Here is a 20276-nt window from a genome sequence, read left to right as displayed (position 1 = left end):
CTGGTGTCCTGCAAGAAATTGAAAAGATCCTAGGGGTTGATCTAGAATTGGACCCAGTTTCTTTACTGTTAGGTCTCCCTAGTAGGCATGTTACTTCTGTCTGTAAAAGGAGGCTTTACAACATCCTTACCTTCGCAGCGAGGAAAAACATCCTTTTACAGTGGATTAGTGATAAGGTTCCTTCTATTAAAGACTGGCATAAGATACTATTTGAATGGGTGCCTCTGGAATATCTGACATGTACATTGCATTCTAAAACAGACCAGTTCTACAAAGTATGGGAACCTTATCTAAATTATCTAGAACCTGAGGTATCAACTATTATGCTGCAAGGATTCTCTTAGAATGGCGGGGATCTATCTATTTCAGAACTACACTGTACGTTCCATGTGTGGAACCTAACCTCTTGGTTTAAACTGAGCTTTTTTGTTTAATTTCTGTTTGTAAGTTTGTTTAAAATGTATGTATTGAGAGACGCAATGATGGTGATGGGGTGAGAGAGGCACAGAGCGGGAAGAGAAATGGTGTACGTATGTATGGGTGCGTGCATGCGTGTATGTATGCATAGGTGTGTGTATATGCATGGGTATATGTATATGTGTGTATGTATGTGTATGTATGTGTATATATATGCACATAGACATGGGTAAGTGGGGGCTGTTTTTCTTTTTGTTCTGTGTGCTTTGTCTCTGTATCTCTTAATATGGGTGAAAATTGTGAAATTTCAATAAAAATACTGTTACAAAAAAAAAGAATGGAGAACGGAAGATTGATGAACTGTTCTACCGTGAGTTAGTCTGATTTGTCCACACAAACATGCTGTTTTTAAAGTAAGAACAACAGTCTATTTTATATGCTCAGTGTGACCTTAGTATTTCTGCAACCTCACTGAATGCATTCCAGATATGAAGTGAACCCACTAAGAGGATTTATGTTATTGGAACACTGAGAATATTTTTTGGTTTAAATCTAATAGGAACTCTCAATTAAATGACAGGCCAGGGGACATGGATAGAATAGTTTCCGCTACAGTAAGATGGCATGTAGTTAGGAACTGCTCTTAGCAGACCATGTAGATGAGCCCTTTCATTTCCCTTCACTTTGCCAAATCTGTTTTCACAAGGTAGGTTAGGTAGTTTAGTGCTGTATATAACTTTGGGCTGAAGACCACTCTGCCCTCTTGTGGTATACAGACACTATGTTCCTAGAAACCTTCTAATGGACCACTTTCTCTAGAACTATCTCTTCTGTTTTATTTACCTGACCTAATGTGAAAATGTTTTTTGGGGTGTTGATTAGCCTCAACTTGTTAGGGAATTACACAGGGTGTGGTCCACCAAATGGTAGTTAATTGTGTCTACTTAGCTTACCCCCCAAAAATCCTCCAGTACACATTCAGCTGAGGCTTTAATCTGTGTCCTCTCTGTCCATCAAAAGTGAGAAGCAAATGAACAAAATTATAGTGCACTTTCACTCAGGTGACTGATGAGCAAAACCCTGTCACATACTGTATGTACAATATACAGTAAAAAATAATAATACAGCAACTCAAAATGTACACCATTCCAACAACAATACAATATCAATTTTTGGCTCAAATCATTTCTGAATTATACTTTACAAAAACTCTTGCTCATACAGAACATAAAGCAACGCTATGTTTGAATTTAAATTTCAAATAAAGAAATAATGCAGTGGATTAAAAGGAATGTCAAGAGATGCATAATTATATAACAAAGAAATTACATTATTCACACTTTGTGATTCTATGTGTTGAGAGAACATAGGTTACTAAAAGCATGTAAACATCAGTACAGTATTTGCAAAACAGGATGTCACACCCTTGCCCAAAATAAAACTACCGCAGTTCTTTGTGAAACGTGATTGGCCAGAGTACGGTATTCAATACATTTCAACTCAGGTTTTTCATTTGTATGTCATGTACAGTTTGTGAAACAAAATGAACCCCAACTCTGTTACTGTATAGACATCCCTGCTAGGTTAACCTAATGGAGCAGGCATAAAATAAATCCACACACTGAAGAAGGTTGAAAAGTTGGAATGTTTGTATGCTATCCCTGCAGTGAAAATGTGTTTTTATTTTTAATTAAGTCATCTTTATGCAACATTTTGTGTACGGACCCATCACACCTTTTAATTTATCTGATCTCACACGTTTTACACACTAACCAAACTTCTGGAAGACTGCGATGGTCCCCTTTTGATTAGAAAAAAGAAATGCCTGAAACTAGATCCCCTACATACTGGTCTTGACGAGAAGAAAAAAAACGTTATCTTCTGCACGGTTCAACCAATCCGGTAAATGTGGAGGAGGAGTTAAGATGGAGTGTCACCTTGTTAACGTCCAAAAGCGGAAGTCGCGTCACAGGCTCTCTTTCCATATCCCCTGAAAACCGGAACATCTGGTTGTTGGGGACTCGGCTGAGGCTACTGCTGGGTCATCAGTCATTCAAGAAAATACAATGTTATATGGACCTCTTCTTATGAACCCCAGTTGTGGTTTGGCGTCTGGTATCTGAGGTTAGTCTGTCAGTATATTGGTTCATTTATATTGGGGTACCCTTGCTTATATGTGACATAGAGTTTGGAGCAGTCTAATCCTCGTAGAAACTTGTCACCCCGATCGGCTATTTAGATACATTTGCATGCGCCACGGGTAGCCATTAATCACACCGGTATAAACAGTGTTGACCATGTGGGGAAAAACTCAGAGGTGTTGGGAGAGGAGGCTATCCTACCTCTCATAACCACGTGCTAGCTATGCTATAAGATGCTGATCTCAGGACAGTGCAGAGAGCATCATTTTTAATGTGTCTTTTTTCAAATCTTCAAAGGCATGTGTCATGCTGGTCATGTCTCAGGATGTCCCTCCGTTGTGGTCATCACACATCTGTGGACTGGCTGCACTTCATATCCCTGTCAACACAGACAGCATTCCTTTTAATCAGATCATGGAAATCACTATGGGGATAGATAATAAGTTCCATGCAGATGAAGTACGGCAACACCAAAGGTAACACGTTATAATACATGTTCATACAAGGAATATTGTGGTAGTCTATAATAATATATGCCATTTAGCAGATGCTTTTATCCAAAGCGACTTACAGTCATGTGTGCATACATTCTACGTATGGGTGGTCCCGGGGATCGAACCCACTACCCTGGCGTTACAAGCGCCATGCTCTACCAACTGAGCTACAGAAGGACCATATAACCATATGTTTTAACTCACTGCAGTTCCTCTTTGAGCCTACTGAGTTTATCCTTCAGTCTGTCGTTCTTCACCAGCATGGGGGAGTCAGGCACAAACCAGGCAGCAATGCATTTAAAGATGACCACTACATGCTACAGATAGAGGTGAAAGACAGACAGGCTTGTTCAATCATATCCATGATATTTGGCATTGCTCAATGGCCATTTGGAGTTGCAAGGATAAGGTTTTGACAAAACCCTAAACTCACCTTTTTAGCTTGGCCTTTAACAAGTGATTTTATTGTTTTAGACATCCTTTGTGTTTGCTTTTACATCTTTAGTTTTATTGTAAAGTGTTACAATTTTAAATGCCCTTTAAATAACGTCTGATTTGATCATGGGTGCAGAGCTTAATTAAAATCAATATGGAATTCAGTGATTCCTGATATGCCAAAACTATACTGAAAATAATCTAAGTAGTTTGACGCAAATACACATATTCATGGATGCAAAGAAAGACATACCTCAAATAGGATGACGAAGGCAAAGCGTACAGCCATGATGAGCCAGAACTGGGAGGTGAGGCTGTAGTCAACATCATTTCTGTAGTCTTTATAGCTGGGAAAACACACCAGTTTCACCAACAATCTCTCTCAACAATTACTGTTATCACTGGACTGGGTTTCTTTCTGTTTGTGACTGCATAGACTCTAGCTACATGTATGCATGCCTGAGGAGAATTGGTTGCTTTGGTTTCTGATTATTCAAACACTCAGTTAATATAAACAGTGAAATTAAGAGATGGGCAGTAAGGTTGAGACAGGCTTTGGTAAATAGTACCTTCCGTAGTGACCTAGTTGTGCCTTACAGATGCCCACCTGCATTGTGTAACATTGAAGCCGCTCTCTGTGATCAGTTGACTGGGGAAAAAATCATTCCGCACGCTCAGGTCTGTTATATGAGCAGTGGATAGGGTGTCGTTGATGTAGCCCTTCATACAGCTATAAGGGGGAGGGAAAGGGATTATGGTCATATAAAAACAAACCTGCAGTACCCTTCTCCAACTCATGAGGTTTTATGCAGCTAACCGTTAAGAGAACCCCCAAAATAATGCCCAGCACAAAACATACATTTAAAAGCATACAACTTAGTTTGCTTATACAAAATCATAATTCCATATCCAATTGTCTGGGAAGTATTATTACAACTTTAGGATGTCCTTGACATCTGCCACCAGTGTTTACCCACAGTGCTTTGTTTCATATGCAAATATACCCATTTGTCCACAGCATGGCAGCATGGTTACTTACAACAATAAAGACTAAACTAGGGAACTGTTGAACTCTGCCTTACAAAGCCTTTGGAACAGTTTCAATAAAGAATGTATTATTTAATTTAGCTCCCCAATTTTCGTGATATCCAAATTGGTAGTTACAGTCTTGTTCCATCCCTGCAATTCCCGTATGAACTCGGGAGAGGCGAAGGTCAGGAGCCATGCATCCTCTGAAACACGACCCTGCCAAGCCGCTCTGCTTCTTGACACACTGCTCGCATAACCTGGAAGCCAGCCGCACAAATGTGTCAGAGGAAACACTGTACAACTGGCAACCGTGTCATCGTCCATGCGCATGGCCCGCCACAGAAGTCGCTAGAGCGCGATGGATGGGACAAGGACATCCTGGCCAGCCAAACCCTTCCGTAACCCGGACGATGCTGGTCCAATTGTGCACCGAATCATGGGTCTCCCGGTCGTGTCTAGCTGCAACACAGCCCGGGATCGAACCAGGGTCTGTAGTGGCCCCGCAATCACTGCAATGCAGTGCCTTAGACTGCTGCGCCACTCTGGAGGCTCGAATGTAGTCTATCAGATGACATTATCTACATTATTACTATGGCATTCATTGCTTTAAGAGTCCAGACAATGCTCTGTGAAAGGTCTACACTACTGTAGGTGCAACCCATGCACCAGTCACTGCACAAGGTGCTACAGTAGAACTTACTGTACATCAGCTTCTCCGTTGGCACAGGGTCCGTAGTGGTAGCGATAGACCAGCCGAGGGATGAAGTCTGAGGACACCCCAATGACTAGCCCATTGGCAATGACAGCCATAACACCAATAGCTTCCAGAACTTTGGTCCATATACCTGAGGAATCATATTAAGGGATGAGCATACAAGCCCCAACAAAAACATGGTAAGGAGTTTACCAGAGAAGCACAAGCTTTTACATATACTGTTTTAACTCACCAATGTCATTGGTTTTCTTGGGGACTAATCTGCGTTCCAAGCTGACCATCTTGATGGCATCCAGACGGATCTCAAAGATATTGTTGATGAGGGCCAGTAGAGGGGCCAGAGGGAAGGCCGCCACAAAGATGGTGGTGAAACTGAACTGAACAACTGCATGAGGAGAAGAGTGTAATAACACAACAGAGATTTAACATTCAAGACGGGATTGGGAAGTGAATAAAAACAACTGTACAGAATCATTGAACATAAAAGAGACCATGAATCACAGTGTAAGAGAGAGATAGACAATCATTTTGGTGAAATAAATAAAAAACGTTGGACTTGGAGAGACAATGAGACAGCCATGGAAGGTAGTGATGTACCCATTTCCAGAAACTCATTGAAGAGACTGAAAGAGTTGACGTCATTCAGATCGTAGTTGCGGAGCCAATCACGCAGCTTGCAGATATCACATGGGTCATGGCCCATCTTCTCCTCTTCGCGACATGCATTTTTGTAGCAGTGGCCACACTTCCTCTCCAGCTTCTTAGTTGTAGTCCTTCTGAAGTAACTCTTGAACCAGCTGCAGAACAACATAGGACAACCTAAAGTGAGAAAGTATGATGCTCCACTTTGGATGTCTAATTCGGTTAGTTAGAATACATTCAATTCATTAACTACAATTCATTTTTACATGGGGTTTTATCATCTGACTGACAGTCAAACGTTTATTTGCATTACCAAAAGCTTACTCAACACATCAAAGGTCTTATTCAACCTATTCATTTTCTCAGAATGTATCTATGTTAAGCAGTTAGATAACCATAGCTATATACTGTACTTACGGCACAGTAATCTCAAAGATGTTATTCAGTGTCTGTTTGAGCACCATGATGACGGCCATTTGAATGAAGAGGTCAGTGAGGCAGCCACTGGGATGACACTGGCAAGGACAGGAAAAGGCAGATATGGCAACAGTCTAGTAACAGTCTAAAGGCAATCCAAACCGTTCAACCATGTCATAATCCCATGTTAAGTAATACTTTTTTAAAATAGTGATGAGCTACCCACCTCCTCCAATCTCCATTTACCAGAAATACGAACATAGCTGCCTGGGCGACCATTTATCCTATGCACAAGAACAGTGTGTTTAGATTCATTAAATGTAAACATTTCAAATACTTACACCTTTATGGTTCAGGATTCAAACATTTCAAGGATCACAGATACAGAAAGCACCTTCTCCATACAGCTTGGCTGCCCATGACAGCTGACACAGAGCAGTACCTTACCAACAGTTTTCCCCTTGGTTTTAACTAGGCAAGTCAGTTATTAAGACCAAATTATTATTTACAATGACGGCCTACCCCGGGTAAAACCCTAACCCGGACGGTGCTGGCCGCCGCCCTATGGGACTCCCAAATCATGGCCAGTTGTGATACAGCCTGGAATCGAACCAGGTTCTGTAGTGGTGCCTCTAGCACTGAGATTCAGTGCCTTAGACCGCTGCACCACTCGGGGGCCCCATGTACTGTCAGCCCGATCAAATATTAACACGACACACACACGTTGCACTCAGTACCTGCCCAGGAAAAATGCCACATATATGAGTGAGGAGAAGAGGGTGAAGAACTGGAAGGTAAACATCTTAACAGTGAAGCTCCTCTCAGTGGCCGCAAATGACTGTGTCTTCTCTGCAGGCAAGAGCAGAAACATTAACTTAATTCATTGACTCACTTAGGTAAGTACAATTCCATCTGATGGAATTACAGAGATGAACATGTACATGTTTGATTGTAAACTAAATGGTTCAATGCAAACATATGTGCCTCTTCAGACTCACCTATCTCACACAGCTTGAAGGCCACCGCCTTGTTGACCTTTCCGGGTAAGAGTGGAGAGGAGTTAGGGATTGTGCAGGTCTGCATGACTTAGAGGGGTTACTGTTTAAACTTACTCTGGTCATAACTTGCATGGTGAAGTAGTGTAGTACAGCACCCAACATTACTGCTACAGTGTTGGCATGGTCCCTTACAAACACCCATGTTCCCTCTGACAGCTGCACGGCAGCAACCACACGGAACACCACCAGAGCCTGGGTTAGCCCGATGATCAGAACCAACTGGTAAAAGAACACACACACACAGTGAGAGGACAACTTTGACTGAACCGGAGCTAAACACTGGTATAGCCCAGGATGAAAACTGCTATGTCTGTGATGCAATATGGCACTGAGTGACTGACTGGGACTGACCATGAGAGTGACCAGCACCAGAACTAGAGTGCTGCGCAGATAAGAATGGCGAAACTCTTTGGGATGGCAGTCTGGATCATTCACTACTCCCAGGATGAGCTCCTCCTGCAGGCCAAATGGAACAATATTCAGGATTATACCACAGCATGAGTCTGAGGTCATATCAATCACACAATGGGTCCATACCATAAGATGACAGTAATCAACAGGACATTATTTTAGTTATTTGAAAGAGCATATGATTGGGTAATATCAATGAGTAACAGACAACCTAAACCATGCTAAAACCATCCTATGGTATACAGTATATCCAGACATATAATGGTTACTTAGGCCTCAGTGAAGCCATACCTCTTCCTCACACCAGTCAAAGACTTTCCATTTGGACACAAACGTTGCTTTGTGCCTCTTCCACAGCTCCAGAAAAATGGTAGCTGGAAAAAGAACAAGGACAAGTCATGACAGTCAAGATTTATCTGAATTAAAAATGTATTGGATGGAAAGAATGAGTTTTATCCTGTGTGAGAGACTTACCCCAGACTGCCATGAACATAGCAAAGGCCACCGTCCCCTCATTGTCAAACAGATGACTCACCTGCACACAAGACACATTTTGAACATAAACTTTATTTAAAAAAAATTAAAATAGTAACATTTGCAATGCAGTATGGTAGAATGACATGAGTTACCTTGGCATAGGTACAGGTGTCACGCAGCTGCCATACTGGACACCACTTGTCACACCTCGGGCACATTACGGTGTCAGACTCACAGACCTCCTTTCTGTAATATGAAGACACACAATGCACCTTCAGAAACACATGAGAGTTTTAAAGAGGAGCAACTCCATGTAACCTATTTTTTCTTCCTACTCAAAATGTCAGCACCAATCAGCTTAATAAAGAGTTTGGCTCAGTGGGCCTGTCAACTCACATGAGGGGGCTGGTGTTGAAGAAAGCCAGTGCATACAGGAACACAATCACACCCAGAATGGCTGCAGGGACCAGCAGGATGGTGTACCAGCCCAACCACAGGTAATACAGAGCCACCTTCTCTCCAAAGTAACTCCTGACAGACATAGATACATTTCCGTTTGCATGTTCAAATTCAAACCAGGAAAATGACATTCCTAATCAGTTAACACCCCTTACTAGGTTTCCAGGGTGATTAAAATAATATTTAATTAACACGTAGTTTAGTTTCACAGTTTAGTTTAGTGTTATCTTGATAATTTCCCTTTCACACCACTGAGGTAAATGACATGTTGTATGACTATTTGCATGCTATATATTTAAGCAATAAGGCACGAGGGAGTGTGGTATATGGTCAATATACCACAGCTAAGGGCTGTTCTTAGTTGGTTCAAACTAAGCTTGATGATGAGTTGGTTATTTGAATGAGCTGTGTGGTGCTAGGGGAAAAAACAAAACATGCACCCAGGGGCGGCCCCAGGACCGAGTTTGGGAAATCCTGCTTTAGGTAAGCACATCACATTTAGCTGCATCGGCAAACCCAAAGTTCTGTGTGTGGATATAACCACTAGCTGACATACTTCCTGGAAACAGAGTTAATTGCTTTGAAAGTGAGAGAGATAGACCTTTTCTTATTTGGGCAAAAGTCTGTTCTCCACCCTCTCTCCCCAGTCCTCCTACCTCGTTGACCCTGAAACCGATAAATGGTCAAGGAGAGTGACAATGTTTTGTAGGAAACGAAAGATGGTCCTCCCTTCCTCAATAGCCTCCTTTTGGCATGGAAGCAGAAGTGAATCCTACATGATTCCTTCGCGGAAGAGTTTTAATCTTCCACACCCACTTTGAAATCAGCTATTGTTTTCTTGAAGGAGAAAAGCATGCAAACATTTCATAACAATATTGTATTGATCATTTATCTACAACATGTCTTGCACAACTAGCCCGCTACATTTGTTTTAATCACTGTATACATTTACTTAGGGATTCCACCCTGCAAATGTAATTTTCGTCAATGTGCTATTGCACAAGGAGTCTCATTAATTACAAGCACAATTTTGTTCACATTCTCGACGCCTCTCCTTGATTACCTATGACCTTTTTCAAAAGGAGGCCAGAGAGGACGGAGGTGAGAGGATGCAGGAGTTGAGCAAATCCAATTGAGGAAAGGCCACTGTGAAACCACAAGACACAGAAACACAGCAGGATATATAGAAGGTCTTACCTGACATCATCGACAGGCTGGGTCGTACAGAGAGCAGACCATCGTGCCCACTTTTGTTTCAACACCTTTTGCTTGTTCCTCTATAAAAACAGAAAGAGGCTCATACTGTAGACGTATTTCACATCAATGATTTTCATATGGGCTACTTACGATCATACAAGGCAGAAACAGCTACAATGCCCCTCAAAATTGAACAAGTAATCAGGTATACTAATCAGGTATACAGGTATATGAATTATTATTAAGGAGAAGTTTTTTTAACCTCATGCAGGCAGAACGTGGCCTCAAAGACACCCTTCTTCTGGAGCTCTTCGAGGTTCTCTGTTGTGTTGAAATGAAAAAAAGAGGGTTAAGAGTGACGAACAATTGAAGTCAGGGACAAATATGTTACTAAAGAGATCAATGGAGGGAGCACTTCACATACCCCCTGTGTTGATATGGGTGTGGTGTAGGATGTAATGCACTACTCTGATCCTGAAAAAACAGACAAGAAAAAGGTAAGAGAACATGTTGGAAGTTAATGTGTTTTGCGTATGGAATGGCAAGAGTGAGAGTTCAATGCATCTCACCTGGTTGAGTGAGGGATGATGACACATTTCCGGTCGCCGCTCCAGTTGCAAGCATCAGACACCTTTAGTAGGTACCTGTACTTGTCAAAGATCTCCTTCGGGGCCCGGACACCATAAAACACCTTGTCATCATGAACGATTTTCTGACACAAAAACAGGCAAAGTACAAGATGAGCATTGAACCAGGTGAAATTGTATCATTTTGTGAGGATTGGCCATACAGTATAACTTCCACACATCCCAATAAAATATTGTACACATCCCAATAAAAGGAACCTTGCCTCAACAACGCTCCATATATAATTTTAACGTGATTTAATCAAGTAACAAACTCACGGTCACTTTCATGTTTTTCTTCCTCAGGTGGTCAATAAAAGCCACCTGCTTCAGAAACTTTGGGTGATCTTGGTCCTCAACTTTGTCAGCAACTAGAACATAATCATATGTTCTCTGCTGGTGCTGTGGGAAACACACACAAGCTTTTCTGTATTCTAGGGACTGTGTCATACAAACAGGTTGAATAATTATCCTCTGTATGACTATGTATGTCTCTAAGTTATGAATGCGGTGAAATTAATAGATGGTGTGCGTTGTGTTGTCGCTTACCAGAGTTGGGAGTAATGCCTCCATGGTATTGTCAAAGCCATCCGTGTTTCTCTCCTGCAGCTCATTACCATCCTAAAACACAGGGTAACAAAGAGGAACAATGTGACATCTCTCTTGTGATACAAAGGCTGGCCCATCTCCCCACCTCACTGCAGTGGTCTGCCAGGCATGTGCCAGTCAGCATGGACCACAAGGAACCTCTCAGCTAACATAATGGTCAATGATGTGCCTTCATTCACTACAGCCAAATTGTCATTGTGGCTTCACTATCCTGTGTCGAAAAAAGGGACACTAGGCAAATTCCTTTTTACAGTTGGTCCATGAGATGTCAATAACACACATCTCTAAGCAGAGGGGTAAAACAAATAAAGGCAACTGGGCCATCCCTCTTGCCATCTCTGTTGTTATGCAGGCTTCTCTCTAAAGCCTGTCAGTCTTTCACTTTCATTCTTCCAGACTCCCACAGGATTTTCCAGATTACAGGCCCCAACACACCCATCAGTGAAAATGTTCAATAGACTGCTCCTCACACTGATTGGCTGGGAGGGCTTGTAGGCTTTTGCTGTACAAAATATGGGATTATTTAAACCTCAGAATATAACATTTATATTTAGTTCAAAGGCCACACTGAGATCTATGCTCTGCTATGTCTCGAGAGACATGATCCAATCTTGACTGATCATATTTTGGAGGTGTGCCACTATTACCCTCTTTAGTGCAGTTGCATAAACTTTAATGAAATAACCTGTTTCACCAGGAGCACAGCCAAGAAGACCAGGAAAACGTTGAAAGGAGGCTGGCTCTGATGTAGGTTACTGTGTAGTGGATATGGCATGGGTTGTCAGAGGTGTCATACATCAGGCCTCAGCATCACATAAATCATACACTCTTCAGAGAAACATGGTCCAGGGTAAAAAGCTGAGACCTGACAATTTCTCAAGGATCTGCATGCTTTAGATGAGGACCATGGTGGGAGACTGTTCAGCCAACTTTGAGTGAAGTTATGCTTGAAACCAGAAGTGACCTTTAAATCAGTGAAATATTTTAAGTTGGTCTGGGACTTTTGTTCATTTATTTTAGCTGCTGCAATGAATCCAGCCTATAAAGTGCCTTCGGAAAGTATTCAGACCACTTGACCTTTTCCATATTTTGTTGCGTTACACCCTTATTCTAAAAGGGATTAAATAAAAACAATTCCTTAGCAAATCGACACACAATACCCACACATAATGACAAAGCAAAACAGTTTTGAATTGTTTTGCTAATTTATTAAAAATGAAGACAGAAATACTTTATTTACATAAGTATTCAGACGATTTGCTATTAGACTCAAAATTGAGCTCAGGTACATCCTGTTTCCATTGATAGTCCACCTCAATTAATTGGACATGATTTGGAAAGGTACACACTTGTCTATAAGGTCCCACAGTTGACAGTGCATGTCAGAGCAAAAACCAAGCCATGGGGTCGAAGGAATTGTCTGTAGAGCTCAGAGACTGGATTGTGTCGAGGCAGAGATATGGGGAAGCGTACCAAAACAATTCTGCAGCATTGAATGTTCCCAAGCACACAGTGGCCTCCATCATTCTTTAATGCAAGAAGTTTGGAATCACCAAAACTCGGGGGGAGAAGAGCCTTGGTCAGGGAGGTGAATAAGAACCCGATGGTCACACTGACAGAGCTCATCTGTGGAGATGGGAGAACCTTCCAGAAGGACAACCATCTGGCCTTTATTGTAGAGTGTCCAGACGGAAACCACTCCTCAGTAACAGGCACTATAGCCCGCTTGGGAGTTTGCCAAAAGGCACCTAAAGGCTCTCACACCATGAGAAAACAGATTCTCTGGTCTCTTTGGCCTGAATGCCAAGCGTCACATCTGGAGGAAATCTGGCACCATCTCTACAGTGAAGCATGGTGGTGGCAGCATCATGCTGTGGGGATGTTTTTCAGGGACTGGGAGACTAGTCAGGATTGAGGCAAAGATGAACGGAGCAAAGTACTGTGAGATCCTTGATGAAAACTGTCTCCAGAGTGCTCAGGACCTCAGACTGGGGTGAAGGTTCACCTTCCAACATGACAACGACACTATGCACACAGTCAAGACAACACAGGAGTGGTTTGGGGAAATTTTCTATGTCCTTGAGTGGCCCTGCCAGAGCCCGGACTTGAACCCGATCTAACATCTCTGGAGAGACCTGAAAATAGCTGTGCAGCAACGCACCCCATCCAACCTGTAGGAGCTTGAGAGGATCTACAGAGAAGAATGGGAGAAACTACCCAAATACAGGTGTGCCAAGCTTGTAGCGTCATACCCAAAAGACTCGATGCCGTAACATAATGTGGAAAAAGGTCAAGGGGTCAGAATACTTTGACGGCACTGTACATGGTCATACAACAAGGCAGGAAAGTTACAGGAAACCTCAGCTACAATGAGCCACAGTCAATGTGTTTGCAGTCCAAATAAAACACTTGAGGGTGTATGTGACGTTTGACACACATCTAGTTCATAGATAAGGCACTGTATACCACTTTCGTTACAGTAACATAACACAACCCAGCATACTCACACACAAACGTATTGATTTCTGCACAGGCTATAGCAAGATGGCAATAGATTTTAACCTGCTATGAGGTAACCTCTAAAAAGCAGTTTCATTGCCATAATCCATGAGTGAGTATAACATTTTTAAAATACATTATTCAGTCCAACTGATTTTATAATCATTCAAAATACTGTACATGAAAACATGTTTCCTAAGTGGTTTGCAGGTGAGTTGTTAATAATTTTCCTCACCTGCTCTGGATTCTTGAAGTACATGTTGCAATATGCTCGTAATACAAATTGAGCGAAAATTGATCACCATTCACATACTCTGGCGTTGGAGCGCCGTTTCCTTCATTACTCACGAAACGTTTACCCTTGCTTCAGACATGGAGCTCTAATTATACTAAAAGTACAATATTAAAAACGTCTGTACTGAGCTAAAGATAAGTTGACTTCACTTCCGCGTTTCTGAGTCAATTGCTTTCAGGTAGGTAGCGTCACTGCTTCTCAAAAGGTGAGGCGCTTCTCTTGGAATAGCAATGCGGCCATCTGATCATCGTAGGACAGTCGCAGTCGTTTAAAAGGTTTACAGTGACCAAAACGGAGTCTCTTTGCATCTCTCTACCTTTGAAAGTGCATGCAAATGATTGTGCTTTGCTTATCTGTGAAACCAACGAATGCATTTAATTATTTGACGTTGATATGAATGTAGCAATGTATATTAACTCAAACACATTCTTCAAATAGTATAATATAATGATAACACGTCAGATAACTTCTAGATTAATCACAAATTAAACACTATTGGCTCCACATCAACCATGGAAAATACGGGAACAAATATTCATAAGTGACAAAGAAACGATTTAGTTGTGGGAATACTTTACTGCGCCAATAATCAATAATAGTTATAGCAATAGGAAAAATAATGCCACTTACAAGGGTCTACTACAAATACAATTGTTTACATTACACTTCCACCAGTATACTTGACAGCTAAATTCAATATTCTTTGGACTTCAAAACAGCCATATACATTAGCATTACTGACAAGTGCATTTTCATGTCTGAAGTTAATATTCAAAATACACATTTTACATGGATTCTGATAAAGTCAAGAGGCAGAAACCATTCCCTTGATTCAGAAAAAAACTCCACTGGTTGAGGTTCTACAGGGAAGCACTAAAATACTGTCCATATTTAGGGTCCTCATTTATTTCCAGAGGACTTCATTGATTGATGCATGTGTACTCTCAGTCCTCCTCTTTCTCTGACACCTTGCGGAAGTTCTTCCTTTTGACGTTCCTACTAATGACGAAGCCAATAGGCGGCTGATCCTTCCTATCAATCAGCACGCCCTCTGCGTCCCCCACCGGTGTCCACTTCCTCTTCCGCTCACTCTCCTTTGGGTGTTGGGGGGCGATTGCTTGGGCTATACACTCTTCTTCATCATCATCATCTAAGTGACAAAGACCCATCCCTGCCTTAGTTCGATCAGGCTTGTTAACTTCTGCAGACTCATCTTTCTGTGGCCGGCTAGGTCTGGAAAACACGATCTTATGCTCTGAGCTACTACTCTGGCCCTGGTTGAAAGTAGGTGTAAAAGGCTCTTCAGGATCATCTTCCATGGTGTTCTCCTTCTGCTGCAGGCTTTGTATGTACTGCTGAGCCACCATGCTATTCTTGCTGTCACTGGTGTCTGGCACATCCTCCAGGTCGTAGCGCGTCCAGCACTCAGGATTCACCAGGTAATCTGGCACTCCTCTCTTCTGAGGAGGCTTGCTGACCAATTCCCCCACCTTATCCCCATACTTCTTTCCACTCGGCAGCAGTGGGGGTGGAGGGGGACGTGCAAAGACCCCATCAATGACATTGTCCTGGCCCAGATGGGACGAGGACAGCTTAGCGGCACTCTCCAGGCAATCAAAGATGCTTCGGCTGCGGTTGGAGAAGCTTGAGCTGCCACCTGTTAGACTGAATGCAGGTTTCTTGGGACTGGGACCAGGGCAAGAGTTCTGGTGCTCTTCATCATCAGATGAGGACAAGTCTTCCACCTCTGGGTCTATGGACTCATTACGCTCTTCAGGGTCGGAGTCACTCAGAGAGAGGTTATCTGTCAGCTTGATTGCGTCACTGTTGGACAGCTTGTTACGGCCACCGTCTCCGTGGTCCTCTTGCTCACACATTGCTCTCAAGTGCCTGGGTCTGATGCTACAGGGGAAGAAAAAAAATTCAAACAGTCAAGGGGTCAAGAGCCTGGAAGAGTATGAGAGGGTTGTTTTGAGTGGTAATTGAAACATATAATATGTATGGTAATATAGCATGCATTATAATATTTTCACTTTGTGAAGAAATTACTGACCTTAGCCTAGTAGAGCTGCAACACCGCCACTTTCTGTATCCGTGAGGTTCAAGGGTGGCGGCAGTCCTTCCACCCTTAACAGACACACAGAAAGATATACATTAAAAACAGCCATACGGATCTAGTCATTTAAAGCTTAGGCCTATACTGTAAATAATAAGTACATTGCCGGGTAAAAACAATTAAACTATTATTTCAGAGCAATTGCACAACATCAACACAAGATGTCAAGTGTGACATCAGGTGTGGTGAGTCAACTGCAGATGAGTAGGCCTATAAGTCCTCTGCAGCGTCATGTGAACATTAAGTACTGTAAGTGGGTGCATCTGTACCGAGGGATTTCAAATAATTTAATGTTCGACATCCCACGTAATGTTACCGTTTGTGTTAGTGTGAGGACGTATCTTACAGGAGTTGCAGACTCACAGGTTGCGGGAGCTGGTTGGGATGCTGCTCAGCTCAGATAAGACAACAAATGTGTGGGGATTGATGACAGCTCCAACTTTTGCCATGGTGTGACCAATACCAGACTAAAATGGTGTAGCGACAAGCTGTAAAAAAAAATATATAATAATAAATACACGCAGATCAGTCTGTTACCCACTCACTGCATATATGTAAATTGTGATTACATTGCATACATACAACCCGACTCGTATACTTAGATGGATCTGCATACAACACAGTAGCTCTGGTCCATCACGCAACGACAATGAATTGCCTTGTATACCACCCATAGAGATATTGTAGTTAGAGGACACAACATTGTATCTGTCCCATTATGATGTCTGCTAGAGCATGGGCAAAGCAACTGAAGCAATCTCAATTTTGAAGTAGTCCATTTTCTCCTTCTACTTCTTCTATGGCATTTGTAAATAAACTGCCACCTGAAGTATGGTTTGAACAGGTATAAAGCTAAGGTTGGCGATTTACTACCATCTGCAGTTATGGGATGTTTGCTCATGATTATAATTAATTGTCTGCTCCCTTCATCAACCTGGATGGAATTATGTGATCCTTCCTTAACCTATAGGATGTCCCACCTTGTTGACTGACTACTTAAGCATGTTTAAAGTCCTCAATGGCTCTGCCCATCCTAAAACGGGCCTGATTCCTACATCGAGCTCAATGATACTGCCAGAGAAGCTCTGGTCCACGCTTGTGCAAGCAGCTAGTAGTGCAGATCCCACGCATACGCGCGGATCAGGATCTTTTGATAATGAAAGTACTCCTAAACGTCTTTTGGGAGAAAGTACACCCTGTACATACAGAGAAAAGTAATCCCACAAACTACAAATATGTTTAATTTGATGAGTTACGATGAAAGGATATGGAAAACGACAAAGCAGGGGCATCTCGTCGTTGTGCGATGGACAAGAGCTAACACAGCGACTACGCCCCCTAACATTAGTAGCTAGTTCGTGCGTATCTCAGGTCTCCTAGCTAGCTTTTGTTTGTCATGGTATTTGACGAGAAGACAGCATAACAACATGGAGGGTTGAGTAATTCACCAAGTAAACCAATTATGGAAATCGACATTGGATATCTATTAGCTAACGTCAAATAGTAGCCTCGTTGGCTAGCTAACTTTAGCTGAAGCTGACTTTGAATAAAGGGAGGGTGGAACATACCACAACCACACACAAAGCATTCTATATCTTACAATACTTCATCGATACGTTGGAATGTGTTCAGTAAACTACCTAACTACTACATGAAGCATTCAAAGCTGATTTGTGTTGCCAGCTCGCTGCATCTCCCGCTTTACCTTCTTCACGCTGGCGCTGCAACTTCGGTTTGTATGCTGCAATGTATGCTGGGTAGGGTAGTTTCCCCCCGCTCCTGCCTTTAGTGGGCAAATAACCCAATCGTCATACCTTACCGCCACCTACAGTAGTCAAATGGATTGTAAATGTAATGCCAGTGTAGGCCTACATCAGAGTTTCTAAACATACATCTTATTCGCTGAGATTTAACGGTGGTTGGCATCCAATTTCTGTTGCATATAAATTCGCACTGAGCTAAAGGCTAGAGCTGCCACTTTAAAGGAGCTGGACTATAACCCAAAATCCCGATATGCCCTCCGAAGAACAATCAAACAGACAAAGCGTCATACAGGACTAAGATTGAATCGTACAACATCGACTCTGGCGCTCATCAGATGTGGCATGGCTTGCAAACCTTTACAGACAACAAAGGGAAGCACAGCCGAGAACTGCCCAGTGACACCAGTCTACCAGAGGAGCTAAACTACTTCTATGTTCGCTTCGAGGCAAATAACACTGAAACATGCATGAGAGCACCAGCTGTCCCGGAAGACTGTGTGATCACGCTCTCCGCAGCGGATGTGAGTAAGACCTTTAAACAGGTCAACATTCACAAGCCCGCAGGGCCAGACAGATTAGCAGGACGTGTACTATGAGCATGCGCTGACCAACTGGCAAGTGTCTTCACTGACATTTTCAACCTCTCCCTGTCCGAGTCTGTAATGCCAACATGTTTTAAGCAGATCACCACACTAAGGTTTCCTGCCTAAAAGGAACACCTATGTTAGAATGCTATTCATTGACTACAGCTCAGCGTTCAACACTATACTGCCCTCAAAGCTCATCAATAAGCTAAGGACCCTTGGACTTAACACCTCCCTCTGCAACTGGATCATGGACTTCCTGATGGGCCGCCCCCAGGTGATAAGGGTAGGTAACAATACATCCGCCACGCAGATCCTCAACACAGGGGCCCCTCAGGGGTGCATGCTCAGTCCCCTCCTGTACTACCTGTTCACTCATGACTGCACGGCCAGGCACAACTCCAACACCATCATTAAGTTTGCCGATGACACAACAGTGGTAGGCCTGATCACTGACAACGACGAGACAGCCTATAGGGAGGAGGTCAGAGACCTGGCCATGTGGTACCAGGACAACAACCTCTCCCTCAACGTGATCAAGACAAAGGAGATGATTGTGGACTACAGGAAAAAGAGGACAGAGCACGCCCCCATTCTCGTCGACAGGGCTGTAGTGGAGCAGGTTGTGAGCTTCAATTTCCTTGGTGTCCAAATCACCAACAAACTAACATAGTCCAAGCACACCAAGACAGTCGTGAAGAGGGCACGACAAACCTATTCCCCCCAAGGAGACTGAAAAGATTTGGCATTGGTCCTCAGATCCTCAAAAGGTTCTACAGCTGCACCATTTAGAACTTCCTGACTGGTTGCATCACTGCCTGGTATGGCAACTGCTCGGCCTCCGACCTCAAGGCACTAAAGAGAATAGTGCGTACGGCCCAGTACATCACTGGGGCCAAGCTTCCTGCCATCCAGGACCTCTATACCAGGCAATGTCAGAGGAAGACCCTAAAAATGGTCAAAGACTCCAGCCACCCTAGTCATAGACTGTTTTCTCTGCTACCGCACGGCAAGCAGTAGAGCGCCAAGTCTAAATCCAAGAGGCTTCTAAACAGGTTCTACCCCTAAGCCATAAGACTCCTGAACGTCTAATCAAATGGCCACCCAGACTATTTATATTGTTGTTATCATCTATGCATAGTCACTTTAATAACTCTACCTACATGTACATATTACCTTAACTAACCGGTTCCCCCGCACATTGACTCTGTACCGGTACCCGGTACCCCCCTGTATATAGTCTCACTATTGTTATTTTACTGCTGCTCTTTACTTACTTGTTACTCTTATTTCTTATTCTCATTCATATTTTTTCTTTTAACTGCATTGTTGGTTAGGGGCTCGTAAGTAAGCATTTCACTGTAAGGCTGTTGTAGTCGCCGCATGTGACTAATACAGTTTGATTTGATTTGAAATCATTATACATTATACTGATCCACAAAATGGAAAAAAATGTCGAAAGTAAAAACATTTAAATGACCCTGCCATCTAACCCTACACTCATTAAGACTATCGGTATGAATGCTAAACCAACCTTTCTGAAGCATACATCACTCATTGACCTATCCCTCTGTGCTGTCACAGATCTACTAGGCCTACTCACAGGGATTCTCTCAGGATCCCTCACTGACTCAGCATAAGACACCTTCTGTACGACTTACTCTGACTCTGGCCAACTCAACCTGCCACTCTTGCACCCACTCTTTCGATCCCTAGCAAACATGGGCACCCCACAGTTGACACACACAACCTTTTCCACCAAAACTTCCAGTGTTTCCCCCTACTTATACCCAATCGGTTTTTTTCTCTCTACAAATAATACATTTGAATACATTTGAAATATATTATATATCATTTAGGCCTAATTCTAAGAGAAAGTAAATATATGTATT

The 20276-nt window shown here is 42.6% G+C and overlaps 2 protein-coding genes across 9 annotated transcripts; both read right to left on the bottom strand.

The window, feature by feature from the left end:
* Positions 1–1390: 1390 nt before the first annotated feature.
* Positions 1391–14345, bottom strand: LOC124033664 (anoctamin-9-like). Its single transcript, XM_046345822.1, has 24 exons — positions 13862–14345; positions 11068–11139; positions 10798–10920; positions 10462–10604; positions 10317–10366; positions 10155–10213; positions 9893–9972; positions 8633–8767; positions 8389–8482; positions 8234–8294; positions 8051–8133; positions 7700–7804; positions 7403–7567; positions 7289–7325; positions 7028–7139; positions 6517–6574; positions 6291–6388; positions 5829–6028; positions 5464–5616; positions 5217–5361; positions 4095–4217; positions 3741–3834; positions 3257–3369; positions 1391–2937 (listed from the first exon to the last, which is right to left on the bottom strand). Exons 1-24 carry the CDS (start codon positions 13883–13885, stop codon positions 2904–2906), a joined length of 2361 nt encoding a protein of 786 aa, XP_046201778.1. The 5' UTR covers positions 13886–14345; the 3' UTR covers positions 1391–2903.
* A 132-nt stretch (positions 14346–14477) lies between these two features.
* On the bottom strand, positions 14478–17830 carry LOC124033665 (protein TSSC4-like). 8 transcript variants are annotated; one of them, XM_046345823.1, is made up of 4 exons: positions 17743–17830; positions 16384–16525; positions 15975–16048; positions 14478–15823 (listed from the first exon to the last, which is right to left on the bottom strand). In XM_046345823.1, the coding sequence occupies exon 4, from the start codon at positions 15796–15798 to the stop codon at positions 14866–14868; it is 933 nt and encodes a 310-aa protein (XP_046201779.1). In that variant the 5' UTR covers positions 15799–15823; positions 15975–16048; positions 16384–16525; positions 17743–17830; the 3' UTR covers positions 14478–14865. The 8 variants fall into 8 exon arrangements, with proteins under 8 accessions (XP_046201779.1, XP_046201786.1, XP_046201783.1 ...); XM_046345830.1 differs by having other exon boundaries at positions 16401–16525; XM_046345827.1 differs by having other exon boundaries at positions 17678–17768.
* Between the last annotated feature and the right edge of the window lie 2446 nt (positions 17831–20276).

The sequence above is a fragment of the Oncorhynchus gorbuscha genome, linkage group LG04 (assembly GCF_021184085.1).
Source record: "Oncorhynchus gorbuscha isolate QuinsamMale2020 ecotype Even-year linkage group LG04, OgorEven_v1.0, whole genome shotgun sequence".
Taxonomy (NCBI): Eukaryota; Metazoa; Chordata; class Actinopteri; order Salmoniformes; family Salmonidae; genus Oncorhynchus; species Oncorhynchus gorbuscha.
The sequence above is the reverse complement of the archived record's forward strand: the minus strand, read 5'-3'. Positions and strand labels throughout refer to the sequence as shown.